General features: G+C 40.8%; 1 protein-coding gene across 1 annotated transcript in view; it reads right to left on the reverse strand.

Moving 5' to 3' along the window:
• The window catches only part of LOC121369065, a 34670-nt gene extending 22357 nt beyond the window's left edge, over positions 1-12313 (reverse strand). Inside the window, exon 1 of the mRNA XM_041493896.1 lies at positions 12113-12313. Within this exon, the coding sequence (XP_041349830.1) occupies positions 12113-12191 (79 nt within the window). The 5' untranslated portion in view covers positions 12192-12313. The remainder of the gene's footprint in view (positions 1-12112) is intronic.
• Between the last annotated feature and the right edge of the window lie 4113 nt (positions 12314-16426).

A 16426-nucleotide genomic window follows, 5' to 3' on the forward strand; every position in this document is an offset into this window, starting at 1 on the left:
ATCTTTTATATGCACCATCCGATAGACAGGATCGCACATACCACGGCATTTGATCGATCCCAAACCTTCCACTTGAGGCTACGTCACACAATACGAGTGCCTGGTACGAGAATAGCCACAAGAATAACAGATTGCGTAACAACCGATCTTCTTCTTCTTCTTCTTCTTCTTCTTCTTCTTCTTCTTCTGCGTTCAGTTTATTTATGCTCCTTGAATTCAAATCGTGAGTTTTTCCGCCTTCACAGTCAGCAGCAGGTCGTCTCTTTCGCCCTAAAGTTTTTTTTCCGATTTAACAACCGATGAACTCGTAATGTTTGTCTTGTCAGTCGGCTATTCTCGTACGAGGTACTCGTATCGTGTGGCGTCGCCTTTAGAGGAATCGACCGTACTATTAACAGAACGTTCGGTGGTGCTGCTAGGTCTACAACTGGAATACATCCACTTCCTTTTGGGATTGATTTGATGCGGTGTTCTAATACCACTGGGACATTGATTCCATTTTAAACGATGTCAATAAATCACTCAGACACGCCTGCACGTAATTGTGTATTTAGGTGGGAGACCTTCTTTAGCAACGCTATTATTACGTATCAACTGCGTTCTGGCAGAAATCAATAAAGGGTATACGAAAAAATCACGTTTTCACGTTTTGCAAACAAACAGTTCATGAGACTGGTCATTTGTTTGTTCATGATTTCTTTCCTTCATTCATTCATTGATTCATCCTTTTACCTACTGACTCTTTCATTCATCCATCTATCCATCCAGTCATTTGTCCATTCATTCATTCATTCAACTATTAATTAATTTTATTTTATTTTATTTTATTTTTAATTTTGATTAATTTTTTTAATTTTATTTATTTTATTTTATTTTATTCAATTAAGCACGCTATCATGGACAAACAAGTTAGAAGTCTGGCCTGCCTGATTAGCTTGATCATTCTGTAGGATATTATTACTACAATGGGTTTAGCGGACAATATTCGTGTGTTTAAATCAACCGCGCGGAATTATACATACCTAACGAATTGTTTTTGTCTCTGATTTTTACCCCCAGGGAGCCAGTTAGAGATTTACATGGGTTGGAATTGGAATCTTAACTCTAATCCTTTGACGTACGGGCACACTGAAAACAACTTTATATAATTTCTACACGTACGTCATGCGGCAAATATTAGTTTTATTCTTTTCCGTATTCCGCGTTAGATTGCCGCAAGGAACAAGCGGCGAGAATCTTAAATACACTTGAACAGTAATTTTACGTTTTACGTTTAGACTGACCAAAAGTTTTCATGACAAATAGTTCAAGGCATTTTTAAAAACAAGATAAATTTTTACATTTACTACTTTTCAATGATCCTAATTATCGAGGTTCCGTGCATATCTGTTCTGTTTTGAACCACCCCCCCCCCCCCCCCCCCCCACCCCCCAAAAAAAAATATTAAAAAAAGTTTATGTCAGTTTATTTAAAGTGTATTTTGTTTAATGACACCACAAGAGCACATTAATTAATTAATTATCGGCTACTGGATGTCAAATATTTGATAATTCTGATACGTAATTTTCACAAAAAACTCGCTAATTTTTTTTTTCCATTAGCACCAAAGGATCTCTTATATGCATATACCACAGCCTGTGATATACCAGTAACTGGTTAAGACGGATAAATCCAGTCACAAACGTTGTTAGAGACACGAGTCAAGAATTTAAACGTTTTAGAAGCACATGGTTTGGTCTAGAGAATGAGAGGCCACATAGGTACATGGTTTGGTCTAGAGAATGAGAGGCCACATAGGCTATTCCTACTAAATAACAGCAATATATATTTTGTATGCACTTTTCCACAGACAGGATAGCACATACCACGGCCTTTGATATACCAGTCGTGAAGGCACTGGCTGGAACGAGAAATAGCCCAAATGAGCTCACCAACGGGTATGGATGCTACACCGACCATGCATCAGACGAACGTTCTACCACTGGGCTACGTCCCGCCCCTAGAAATATAAGAACTAAAAATATATTCGATTTGCCAGTTTACGCCAAAACGTTGTAATCGCCGAACATATTTTACACTGATAACCAGAGAGAGTGCCTTTGAAATATCAGAACTTCCGCCCTTATCCACCTAATCCACTACGTACTCCTTAAGTGGGAATGATAAAACTTATATTCCAATAACAATAGCATTATTATCCCAACATGAACGTTTAAGTTATCAGTATTTGTAAAGATGATGTATCATTATGATTCTTCAGTCAAAGTTTAGTGTTCAAGTTTAACTTGGTTCAAGTGTTCTGCATGCACGCGCATGTCATTTACAAGATACTAGTACTCTAAAGGACTTGGTTTTCTAAACGGAACCACTTTAACGTGCTGATCTTAACGAGAGCCAACAGTATTACAACTAACAACAGTCTTAGTTTCTTATGCAAAATTGGTTTGAAGACTTCGGATCTGTAAAATCTAAGACATGTTTCCATATTACAGAAAACCCTCTCTAAAAGTAAAATGGACATCCAGGATACCAAGTAAAACTGGAATATTTCTTTGCTGACACATTAGATCGTGTCCCATCAGTAATTATTAGTTATCAAGCCAATTGTAATTATGACAGGCGCCTAGCATGGTCTGGATCGAACATGAACCAAGCAGACCCTTTTGTCTACATTTTTTCTGGACACCAATTACGAGCAGCGTAATATTGCACTGTAAAACAAACAAACAAATCAGAATTATAAAATGTTGTACATCCAATAATCAAGGTGTTCTTGTGGTGTCATTAAACAAAACACACTTTTATCTGTTCATAAAAGTCGGGAATCTAGACAGAGTTTTTTAATCACTGCGGTTCTACATTTGAACTCAATCCCTATCACCCACCATGCGGTTCTACATTTGAACTCAATCCCTATCACCCACCATGCGTTCTACATTTGAACTCAATCTCTATCACCCACCATGCGGTTCTACATTTGAACTCAATCCCTATCACCCACAATGCGGTTCTACATTTGAACTCAATCCCTATCACCCACCATGCGGTTCTACATTTGAACTCAATCCCTATCACCCACCATGCGGTTCTACATTTGAACTCAATCCCTATCACCCACCATGCGTTCTACATTTGAACTCAATCTCTATCACCCACCATGCGGTTCTACATTTGAACTCAATCCCTATCACCCACCATGCGGTTCTACATTTGAACTCAATCCCTATCACCCACCATGTGGTAAGGACAAAAAAACCCACGTGTTTTTGAGATAGAAACATTATATATGGATGTCTGTTTTATTTATTGGTTTATCTCGCTTGGGAATCATTTTAAAAATTATTATTGTTCGTTGAGAATGCATGTTGAGTAAGTTTATCTACACGTAATTGAAGTGGATAATCACATTAATATAAAATGTCAAAAGAAATGCTATGCTTTATTTTTGTGACCCAGTGGTCCAGAATACATGCAATATGGATTATGTTTGCGGTGAATAAATGGCACCAGCGATTAACCATATTGATAACATGTCTGACAAATGCTATGCTCAATGATTCATTGCCCCGAACAGACTTCGAACAAACTGTTCATTATAATCCTTTATATTAATATTTCATAAAGTTCGACATAGCACAGGAGACAGCATGCTGTGAAAACAGTAAAGCATACGTTTTACACTTCAATAATGCATACAGCAAAAGCTTCATTTGCCATGATGCTGAGACAAGCTCAACAGGGAAAATTGCTATTCTGAATAAGATCGCAGCGACGCTGGTTATTTAAATATGAAACACGCTACTGACTTTTAGCGAAGCTCAGGAACTATTGATTTTTGACAGCCTGTAAACCCCGTTCTATGTGAGGTTAATTAAATGTTTTAACAGAATCCTGCAGTAATATAGACCATCCATCCATTCATTAATTCATTCATTTATTTATGTATTTATATATTTAACTTATATGTAGTAACCGATGATAGCCAAACTTCTATTTCACCTTAGTAGTTTTATTAATACAAATAATAAAGTTTGTTATGTTTAACGAGGCCACTAGAGCACATGGATTCATTAATCATCGGCTACTGGATGTCAAACATTTGGTAATTATGACATAATCTTAAACAGGAAACCCGCAAAAATTTTTCCATTAGTAACAAGGGGTCATTTATATGTACCATCCCACAGACATGGCAGCACATACCACGGTCTTTGGTATACCAGTAGTGGTACAATGACCGGAACGAGAAATAGCCCAATGGCCCCAACCAACGGAGATCGATTCCAGACCGACCGTGTATCAGGCGAGCACTTTACCAATGGGCCACGCCCCGCCTCCTGTAGTCCGAGGATCTAATACAAAGACAAAGGAATATTTCCACAACTCATTTAGTATACATGTCATGTATTCATGTAAAGTGGCAAAATAAACTGAAGATTGGCGAATTTTTTGGCGAACACAAATAAGAACCCAGGGTTAGGCAGACTTGTGTGTATAAAATTATAAGTATTTATTTTATCTACTTATTTTGAGCCTTTCATGCTAGAATAGAACTATTTTGTAAATGTTTCCTACAGACAGGAGATATCTTAAATACGAGATATCTTAAGAAAAAGAAGATTTTTTTATAAAGATTCCTCAACATTGTGAAATCATCGGCTGCTATGTGTTTATCATAGAGAAAACCCCCCCAATGTTGTCTTTTGAGCTACTATTTTCGTTTAGCTTCGTGTTTTGCATGTGGCACGTTGGCGGTGAAAAGTCTCATAAGGAGTGTCTGTCCTCTTATAGACGATGAACTAAATAAAAATCTATGGAATCAACCACCATCTTGCCAAATGCCCATTCGACTCTGCATTGTGCAGAGATACAGCCCTAATCGTGTATTACGGTTTTGCCGTTCAGATTTACAGACGGGATAGCACATACAACAATGTTTAACAAGAAGCTGTGGAGCAATGGCTAAAATGGAGAAAAACCGATCTGACCTAGTAATCTAGCGATCTCTCGCCCATAAATCTCCATGTTACGGTGTTTTAAGTGCAATAAAACAATGCTGCATCTCAGTTCAACTGCTTTCCATATGCATGGATCCACCCAATCACTGTTGCAAATAATAAAGAATTTCGTGTGTGTGTGTGTGTGTGTGTGTGTGTGTGTGTGTTTAATGCATATTATAACATCACTGGTACCTCAGATTGGTTTCAGAACTTTTGTCATACAGGATATTGTGCCCACGTGACCAGTATGGACTTATTTCCTGTTCATTCTCCTTTCACTTTACTGCAGCCGCATTAAGTAAAAGAATTTCAAAAAAATCAACAAGTATTTGGCTAATATCAACATTAACAGGGTCCGGCCATTAGTCAGTTTGAAGGCGTAGCAATCTGAAATACCAACATTCCCAAATGGCTTCTCGAACGCAACCATTGTACAATTTGTGCTTTCTATTTGTATTTGTCTTGAGACATAAATTGTTATTTATTGGTTTGTTATTTTTATGCACCATTAGCAGTACCGTAATTCAAGTCAGGCGCGGTTCCTTGAAATAATAAAAATAATTGTATAAAAGGACTTAAATTGGTTTCAACAACAACGATTTATTGTAAAGCAAATACACAGAGTTTGGAATGAAATGATCATGGACTTAGATAGGAGTAAAGAGTGAAAACAGAGAAGAAAATCCATCATGTACACAGGCTAATGGTTTAGTTTGTTCCCGCACATGGTGTGTTATATACAGTTTACATGCTTTGGGACGTATCTTGCGAAAGACCCGTTTTAATACAAATACCCATTACGTAGTGTATGCTTGGTTTCTTAGAAAATCAAAATATTCAAGTATCCTCCATCAATAATAAAGTATAAAACACATCTACAAATGTTCCTTCAAACAGACAAAAAAACAAACAATAAATAGATGCAATCAGTGGCGTGTGAGGAGGGTACTTGGAGCAATTTAATTTTGGAGGGGTGTTTTAAAAGCGGGATGTGAACACTTAAAAAAAAGGCCCGTAATCCAGTAGAAAATTAGCGTCTTACCCTTTTAAACCAGTGTATTATGTGTACGGATATATAACAAGCCCCAGGCATGGTGCTTATAAAACTTTTAGAGTCTAGACTCGAGGCTCTAATAGTAATAGAGTCCGAGACAGTAACGTCATGACAACACAATGCAAACTGCATGCGTGTGACGTCATTTGAGATTGAGTCTAGACTCTAAACGGGTATGAATGTTTAACAACACCAGGGCCGGAAAGCATTATAGAAACTTAAATAAATTCTCTTTTTAACTGTTTAAGGAGTTTTAGTTGCCCCCCCCAACAAAAAATCCTAGCTATGGCCCTGGCCACCCCAGCACGAAAAATACATTGGCTATTGGGTGTCACACTATGGTACATGCAAACAAATAAAGTGATGATCAACATCAATATAAAAATTCAACAGTTAAATTAAAACAGTGTAAAGTTCAGGGGCGTAGCGTGAGCTGGACCTGGGGTGGAGGGGGGAGGGTTCGAATATGAACCAAGTGGACCTTTTCTATTTTGTTTTTGCACCACCAGAAACTCCATATGTATAAACCTGTATGTTTTAGTTCTGAAAGCGGACCATTTGTTTCAGCGGGCGACACCCACCCCCCACCCCTCCCCAGCCTACGCCCCTGAAGTTTTATAAGCGCGGGCCCAGTGCCTGATTTTGATTTCGATAGTCCTGTATTTAGCGTCTTTTGTAAAACAGGACAGGGGCAAACATAAATAGGAATTATCGAGATCTACCGAATGGCATTTAAACTGGCACGATCACATTAGTGTAGTGGTTAAGCCATCGGACTTAAGGCTGGTAGGTACCGGATACGTATCCTGGTACCGGATCCTACCCAGAGCGAGTTAAACGACTCAATGAGCAGGTGTAAGGCCACTATACCGACTTCTCTCTCACTAATCACTAACAACTAACCAATGACTGGACAGACAGACCAGATAGCTGAGGGGTGTGCCCAGGATAGCGTGTTTGAACCTTAATTGGAAATAAGCACGGAAGTAAGTACAAATGAAACTATCCACTGGTGTAGCAAGGGGGTGGGACCGTGGGGGCCTTGCCATCCTCACCCCACCCCACCTCCACCACCCACCTCCAATCACACGTTTCCCCCACCACTTTTTATATTTTGCTGTTGCCCAATAACACGACTCATAGACAGTGTAGATCTCCCTCGCTCCGCCCCTAATATAAAATCCTGGCTACGCAACGACTGTATCAAATATAGAAGACAAATATCGTCTTCATGTACGTTCATATTAAATTTAATCGGTCTGAGATCGATCCTCGCACATTGGGTTATTTTTCGTTCCACAGTGGTATATGAAAGGCCGTGGTATGTGCTATCCTGTCCCTGGTATAGTACATATAAAAGATCCCTTGCTACTGATGGAAAAATGTAGCGGGTTTCGGACTTTCCTCTCTAAGATTATGTCAAAATTACCAAATGTTTGACACCCAATAGACGATGATTAAGAAATCAATGTGCTCTAGTGGTATCACTAAACAAACCAAACTTTAACGCATCACATATGGAAGACGAATACCATCTTCATGTACTTTATTATTAAATTTATTGTAACTCAGGCAAGCTGTTTACTGACTTCCCGCCTTTTTTGTATTATTCACACACAAAAAAGGAGATTTTTGTTTACATTTGCAATATGGCAGCTAGCTAACTATGATGGGAACATCAAAGAATATTCTGCCATCTGCACAAGGAGAATGCCCAACACACAGGGTAATATCCTTGTCTTTGTAACGCCAGCTGGTTCGAGCGTGCACCTTTTGTTTGATGGAGTTGCATGAACGTGTTTATATTACTAGATTGATCTCGAAGTCTTGGTTAAAACGCGGACCATCACATATTATACTGTGGAGTACCACATGGGGGTAGAGAGAGAGAGAGAGAGAGAGAGAGAGAGAGAGAGAGAGAGAGAGAGAGGAGAGAGAGAGAGAGAGAGGAGAGAAGAGAAGAGAGAGAGAGAGAAGGAGAAAAGAGAAGAGAGACAGACGACAGACAGACAGAGACAGAGAGAGATAGAGACAGATAGACAGACAGCCAGAGAGAGAGAGAGAGAGAGAGAGAGAGAGAGAGAGAGAGAGAGAGAGAGAGAGAGAGAGAGAGAGAGAGAGAGAGACCTTTTAACATGCCCCTATACCACTAAGATTTCGGGCATGTTTATCCCGGGCCCGGCCTCTGGATAGTCAGCGGTCTGGTCCGGGACCCACGTGGGGAACAGTATACGTTAATGTTTGTTTTGTATAATCACCGGCGAATGGATGTCAAACGTTTGATAATTCTGACATAGGCCCTTTTGCCTTAAAGGAAACCCATTACTTTTCTTCGTTAACAGCAAGATTTTTTTTTTTTATGCACTTTCCTCACATACAGGATAACACATACCACGGCATTTGACATGCCAGTCGTGGAGTAATTGTTGGGACAGAAAAAAAACAAAAATCAGAAAATGGGTCCAGCAAGGGGATTCGTCCCTACGACCAAAGAACCTCGGCGAGTGCTCTACCCACTGAGCTCGATCCTACCCCCATCCCATTCTAAGAAATCTTGCATCCGCCATTGTTACTATTTGAACTATTTTAATACCGTTAATTGATATGTTTCCTAGAATAAGAATACGAATTCTTTTTACATCCTCGAATTACGACATACTACACTATAGCGGTCAAGACCGTATCACTTAGCGTCCTGTTGACATTAATACAGAATGACGTATTGTGATTATTTTCCACTTCCTAATTGCTTAAAGTGGACATTTCCGAAGATAATATCAATTTCTCTGTGATAAAAATATAAAATAGACTAAGTCAAAATTTGACGTAAATGAAAACTTATTATAAATGGCACGTATTACCATAACTTGTCTGTAGGGGCAACACAGTTAAAAACGTAGTATAAACGGATCATGGACAACTTCAAATTGGAGACAACTGGGATGATGTTTATTTTAAAATTCAAATTCTTTGTTGCTTTAAGTTTTTACAATTTATCAGCGTTATACAAACATAAAAATAAAATAAAGAAATACTGTACAGGATAATGGTGGAGAGTGATTTACCTTATGGAATACATAATATATTAAATAATTTACATACATACATACATACATACATACATGCATACATACATACATTCATACATTCGACCGCGTAGATTGTAGGCCTCATGCATGTGGTTGGGTTAAACAGCATCCTTTTTATGGATGCCTGGATAGCTCAGAACGCATCGTAGTTAGTCTGAAATATGCGCGCGATTCGGTGCCACACGTTCGAGTCCCAGCAATATAGAAATTCATACATCAATACATACTAGCCAGTGCCAGGTCTGCCCACCGTTTCATGCACGTAAACGGGATCATATGGTTGAGTTAAAGAACTTCCTTTTTATGGAAGCTTCGATAGCTCAGAGAGTATCGTGGTTAGCCTTGCAATTTGCGGGCGAATCGGTGCCACAGGTTCGAGTCCCAGCAACGGCATGGGACAATTTGTGAGGCCAGAAAGGATTTAATTATCCCCTGCGCCAGTGCGTTAATATCTATGTATGTAATAGTCAACCTCGACATACATACAATATATAGATATTCATACATCAATACATACTAGCCAGTGCCAGGTCTGCCCACCGTTTCATGCACGTAAGCGGGATCGACCGCGTAGATTGTAGGCCCCATGCATATGGTTGAGTTAAAGAACTTCCTTTTTATGGAAGCTTCGGTAGCTCAGAGCGTATCGTGGTTAGCCTTGCAATTTGCGGGCGAATCGGTGCCACAGGTTCGAGTCCCAGCAACGGCATGGGACAATTTGTGAGGCCAGAAAGGATTTAATTATCCCCTGCGCCAGTGCGTTAATATCTATGTATGTAATAGTCAACCTCGACATACAATATATAGATATTCATTCATCAATACATACTAGCCAGTGCCAGGTCTGCCCACCGTTTCATGCACGTAAGCGGGATCGACCGCGTAGATTGTAGGCCCCATGCATATGGTTGAGTTAAAGAACTTCCTTTTTATGGAAGCTTCGATAGCTCAGAGCGTATCGTGGTTAGCCTTTCAATTTGCGGGCGAATCGGTGCCACAGGTTCGAGTCCCAGCAACGGCGTGGGACAATTTGTGAGGCCAGAAAGGATTAATTATTCCCGGCTGCGCCAGTTGCGTTAATATCTATGTATGTAATAGTCAACCTCGACATATACATATATAGATATTCATTCAAGCTCATCATACATACTAGCCAGTGCCAGGTCTGCCCACCGTTTCATGCACGTAAGCGGGATCGACCGCGTAGATTGTAGGCCCCATGCATATGGTTGAGTTAAAGAACTTCCTTTTTATGGAAGCTTCGATAGCTCAGAGCGTATCGTGGTTAGCCTTTCAATTTGCGGGCGAATCGGTGCCACAGGTTCGAGTCCCAGCAACGGCGTGGGACAATTTGTGAGGCCAGAAAGGATTTAATTATTCCCTGCGCCAGTGCGTTAATATCTATGTATGTAATGGTCAACCTCGACATACATACAATATATAGATATTCATACATCAATACATACTAGCCAGTGCCAGGTCTGCCCACCGTTTCATGCACGTAAGCGGGATCGACCGCGTAGATTGTAGGCCCCATGCATATGGTTGAGTTAAAGAACTTCCTTTTTATGGAAGCTTCGATAGCTCAGAGCGTATCGTGGTTAGCCTTGAAATTTGCGGGCGAATCGGTGCCACAGGTTCGAGTCCCAGCAACGGCATGGGACAATTTGTGAGGCCAGAAAGGATTTAATTATCCCCTGCGCCAGTGCGTTAATATCTATGTATGTAATAGTCAACCTCGACATACATACAATATATAGATATTCATACATCAATACATACATACATCAATACATGTATGTATGTATGTATACATACTGGACTACATTGGACTATATATTCATATTATAACAGAATGTTCATACTGTTAGTAGTTGTAGTTTGTAGATAGTTTTACATCTATATATAATAAATACGTCATACACCTATTTAGTACATACATGTCGAAATATCAATTCCAAAGTGAAATAAAATTAATTACGTTCAGATTATAACCAGATACCGCATATACGTAACGAGACCTTCGATAGTGGCGTAAGAGCCCGCCTGTTTCTATAAATAGCGTCAAGTGTTTTGCGGATGATCTATCGGTCCTGGAGGTTTGAAACCTGCGAAGTGACACTTTGTGTGTTTATATAGATACCTACCCTGCCTCGGTGGTGTCGTAGCTAAGCCATCGGACATACGGCTGGTAGGTACAGGGTTAACAAAACTTGACCGAAATACTGGCAATTCAACAAGCAGCCTAGCTTAATTAAATCTGGCGTTCTGAGGAAAAACTGACACTCCAAATAGCACGAGTTTGGCTGACTCTGCCTGGCTTTCTTACTTCATATCCTAGTATTTCATTTCAACTTATTTTCGCACGCTGTCCTGGGGGCAAACACCTCAGCTATCTGGGATGTCTGTCCAGAAAAGTGGGTTAGTTGTTAGTTGGTTAGTGGTTAGTGAGAGAGAAGAGAATGTAGTGGTCTTACACCTACCCATCGAGTCGTTAAAACTCGCTCTGGGTGGGAGTCGGTACCGGGCTGCGAACCCAGTATCCACCGGCCTTATGCCCTATGGCTTAACCACGACCCACGGAGGCCGGTTAGACGACTCCGCCTGGCTTTCTTAGTTTATATCCTAGTATTTCATGCACGTGTATTTCTTTCATTTTGCTGCTATCCTGTTAGTCATTCTGAATGCACTCGTGCTCCTTCAGTCTATAACAACATACATAATGAATATCACATTAGCAATAAAGGGTTGCCAATGGCAACACGCTCTCAACAGAATCCTTGTTTCTGAACAAAAAACCCTCACATGATTGAACAAAACGATAATGATTGAAGACACTGATAATGATTTGGCTGTGTTTGTCGAGAAGACGTGTTCTTAATCTAAGAGAGAGCGAGAGAGCGAGAGAGCGAGAAAGAAAAAGCTAAACCATAATGACAGAGAGTTGCAGACAATACTCAGGAACTTACCCGCCAAAATGTAGGAAATCGTGTAGCAGACGGTGCTAAGAAACGTATCCATTGTGCGATGTGTAGTTCTCGTGCACATGCTCTCTGTAGTGTGTGTGTGTGTGTGTTTATTGACTGACTCACTGACTCACTGACTCCATCTCACAGTCTCGTGTTTTCCCACCTCCGGTCCTATAAGCAGTTGGCGGTGCACAATCTCGAAATCGGCCAGCACTGCCTGGCCACGGAACACAACATGCAACTTCCCTCTAGAAAAAACCGACTCGGAAATCTGAGATAGTTTATTGATTATGGCTCTAACTGCCACTGGCGCCAATGTCCATTATGTAAATTAATTTTATGATGATACGCGTTAGGATGGCACTTGCTGCTATATACCCACATATTAGATAATTATTGACCAGGGGAGTTATGATTGTATTAAGGTAAACGGGTTCGAATCCCGGTTGACTGAGAACAAACAGTAATGAAATAACGAACTCTGGATTACAAAATTACAGGTTTATTTTGTTCAACGATGCCACTAGAGCACACTGATTAATAAATGCTCGGATATTAGATATATTAATTAATTACGTATTTATTTATTTATTTTATCATTCTTTTTTTAATAATTCTGACACGTAGTAATTATTTTTACATTAGCGGCAAGAGAACTTTTATATTCATTTTATCACAGACAGGACAGCACATACCACGGCCTTTGATATATCATCGGCATAGCTAGAGAGGGTTAAAGGGGGAATGCCCTTCAATCACACCTATCCCCCCACCACGTTAAATACACATTGTATTTTTCTGTGGCCCCATAACCGGACTCATGAACAGTTGCCCCTAATATAGAATTCCTGGCTACTCTAGTGTGATATACCAACCGTGGAACATTTATTGGGATGGGACAAAACAAAACTGCGGATAAAGAGAGAAAGAAAGAAATGTTTTATTTAACGACGCACTCAACACATTTTATTTACGGTTATATGGCGTCAGACACATGGTTAAGGACCACACAGATTTTGAGAGGAAACCCGCTGTCGCCACTACATGGGCTACTCTTCCGATTAGCAGCAAAGGATCTTTTATTTGCGCTTCCCACAGGCAGGATAGCACAAACCATGGCCTTTGTTGAACCAGTTATGGATCACTGGTCGGTGCAAGTGGTTTACGCCTACCCATTGAGCCTTACGGAGCACTCACTCAGGGTTTGGAGTCAGTCTCTGGTTTAAAAATCCCATGCCTCGACTGGGATCCGAACTCAGTACCTACCAGCCTGTAGACCGATGGCCTGCCACGACGCCACCGAGGCCGGTCGCGGATAAAGAGAGAGAAAGAAATTATTGTTTAGAATTTTTGCTGCGACTCTAACAGGTTTTTAACTAGAAGAGCCCTTTTGACAACTAAAATGAGAGAGAGAGAGAGAGAGAGAGAGAGAGAGAGAGAGAGAGAGAGAGAGAGAGAGAGAGAGAGAGAGAGAGAGAGAGAGAGAGATTGTGGTTTTTTGTCAACGAGTGATGGGTGAAAACCATATTTTCAGTAATTTCAAAAGGTTTGTTTTGTTTAACGACACTTCCAGAGCACGTTGATTTATTAATCATCGGCTATTGATGTCAAACATTTGATAATTTTGACATATAGTTTTTTTTAGAGGAAACGCGCTACATTTTTCTATTAGTAGCAATGAATCTTTTATATGCACCATCCCACAGACAGGGTAGCACATACTACGGTCATTGATGTCGTGGTGCACTGGCTAGAACGAGAAATAACCCAATGGGTCCACAGACGGGGATCGATCCTAGACCAATCGCGCATCAGGCTAGCGACTTACCACTGGGCTACGTCCCTCTCCTTTAGGAATTGTATTCGAAAAACACGACCATGAAATGGTATATTAATTACATAGAGGATATTTAATGTTTTTTGTCAAATATGATTTATATACTCTTCAAACAAAGAAACGCAAAAGGGTACAAATGGGTTATAACTCCGATTTTATGTTTCCTACCGGTTCATGCTTTGTGAATATAAGGTCATTGCATGTCCCAAACACATTCCCACGGTTACATTCGATAAAACGCAGCTACTGTACAATAAAGTTCCAAAATGTGAATATTCGCAAAAACGCAGCCACGTGCAAACCATGTCACCACTGCACGTGCGTTGTCTGCACGTGCAACATGAACACCGACAGTATAAAAGTGCAGGGTGTTCGCTTGCCTGGCCTCTGTATCTGGCCGACAGTTGACAATCCAGGACATGCCACGTCTCAGTGAACCGCAGAGAAACAATGCCATCGGCCGACTAGACGCAGGCGAATCCAGAACGGCCGTTGCCAGGGCATTCCATGTGTCCCCAAGCACCATCTCCAGACTGTGGGACCGTTACCAGCAACATGGATCAACACGTGACCTCCCTAGATCCGGTCGACCACGGGTCACTACCCCCGGGCAGGACCGCTACATCCGGGTACGCCACCTTCGGGAACGATTGACTACTGCCACCTCCACAGCCGCAGCAATACCAGGTTTGCGCAGGATATCCGACCAGACCGTACGGAACCGCCTACGTGAGGTAGGAATTCGTGTCAGACGTCCAGTTCGAGGTGTCATCTTAACACCACACAACACCGTCGACTCCGACTGCAGTGGTGCCAGATTCATCGACAATGGCCTCAACTGCGATGGAGACAGGTGTGGTTCAGTGACGAGTCCCGATTTCTGCTCCGACGTCATGATGGAAGATGTCGCGTGTATAGGCGTCGTGGTGAACGTTATGCGGCAAACTGCGTGCAGGAAGTGGACAGATTCGGCGGGGGTAGTGTCATGGTGTGGGCAGCCATCTCACACACTGGCAGAACTGACCTGGTCCACGTGCAGGGCAACCTGAATGCACAGGGCTACATTGACCAGATCCTCCGGCCACACATCGTTCCAGTTATGGCCAACGCCAACGCAGTGTTCCAACATGACAACGCCAGGCCTCACACAGCACGTCTCACAACGGCTTTCCTACAGAACAACAACATTAATGTCCTTCCTTGGCCATCGATATCACCGGATTTGAACCCAACTGAGCATCTATGGGACGAGTTGGACCGACGCCTCCGACAGCGACAACCACAGCCCCAGACCCTGCCCGAGCTGGCAGCAGCCTTGCAGGCCGAGTGGGCCACCATCCCCCGGGACGTCATCCGTACTCTGGTTGCTTCAATGGGCAGGCGGTGCCAGGCAGTTGTCAACACACGCGGAGGCCACACCCGGTATTGACTCCAGATGACCTTGACCTTGGTGGTGTGTCCTATCACTTACTCACAATGGACTAGAGTGAATTGTGAACAATCCTGCAACATTTGGTAATTATCGGACTCACCATTCAACCATTCAATAATTAAATCATTCTCCAAATGTTACGACAATGTGGTTTTGCGTTTCTTCTTTTGAAGAGTATATCTCATCGAGTGAAGTTTGCAATCATATCTCACGAGCTTGCGCGACGAGTGTGATGTGATTGCCAGCTTCACGAGATGAGATATTTGACAAAAAAATATGAAGTTTTCAATTTATTACATAACTTTTGGCAATGTACTTTTATTTTTAAAATGCCAGCAGTAAAATAGTTCCGGCTTTCTTACAGTGAAGATATCACTTTCTACAGTGACGCTAACACATTTTGGAGTGAAATTTTCACTCTAAAATGTGTTATCGTCATTGAGCGACTGATAACACTTTTATTTCACTGATATTTTCAAATATTTCACTAAATGTTATATATATATATATATATATATATATATATATATATATATATATATATATATATATATATATATATATATATATATTACTTAATATACATCTCTATTAATTTTTGACAATATATTTTCACTTAATATTTTGCTTATCCGATCGAAAGCACGTGATATATTTGACATGACAACAAAGTGAGGACAGTCCCTTTTAAAATAGTAATAGTAACTTTGTCTTTGGTAATGGGAATGTGAGGTTTTGATTAACGTATGACTTATTGTTTGAAGTGGCAGCTTCCGTAACAGACGACCTTATTGCATAAGTTATAAACTTTACACATAGTGACATGGTACAACAGTTACCACAAAGCATATGACACAATCACATCGTTATGGCATTGTTTTAAATAGATTATTATATCATCACGTGCGAGCAATTTGACTTGTGAATTAATGGGCGTCGGAAGTGTGGTGGGAGGGGCAAGGGGCACTGCCCCATCCGCCCCCAAATGAAGCAAAGTTTTTACAGTTCGTTTACCAAATCATCACAATTATGTGAATTAAAGTTG

This window comes from Gigantopelta aegis, chromosome 3 (genome assembly GCF_016097555.1).
Source record: "Gigantopelta aegis isolate Gae_Host chromosome 3, Gae_host_genome, whole genome shotgun sequence".
In the NCBI taxonomy this organism is placed as follows: Eukaryota; Metazoa; Mollusca; class Gastropoda; order Neomphalida; family Peltospiridae; genus Gigantopelta; species Gigantopelta aegis.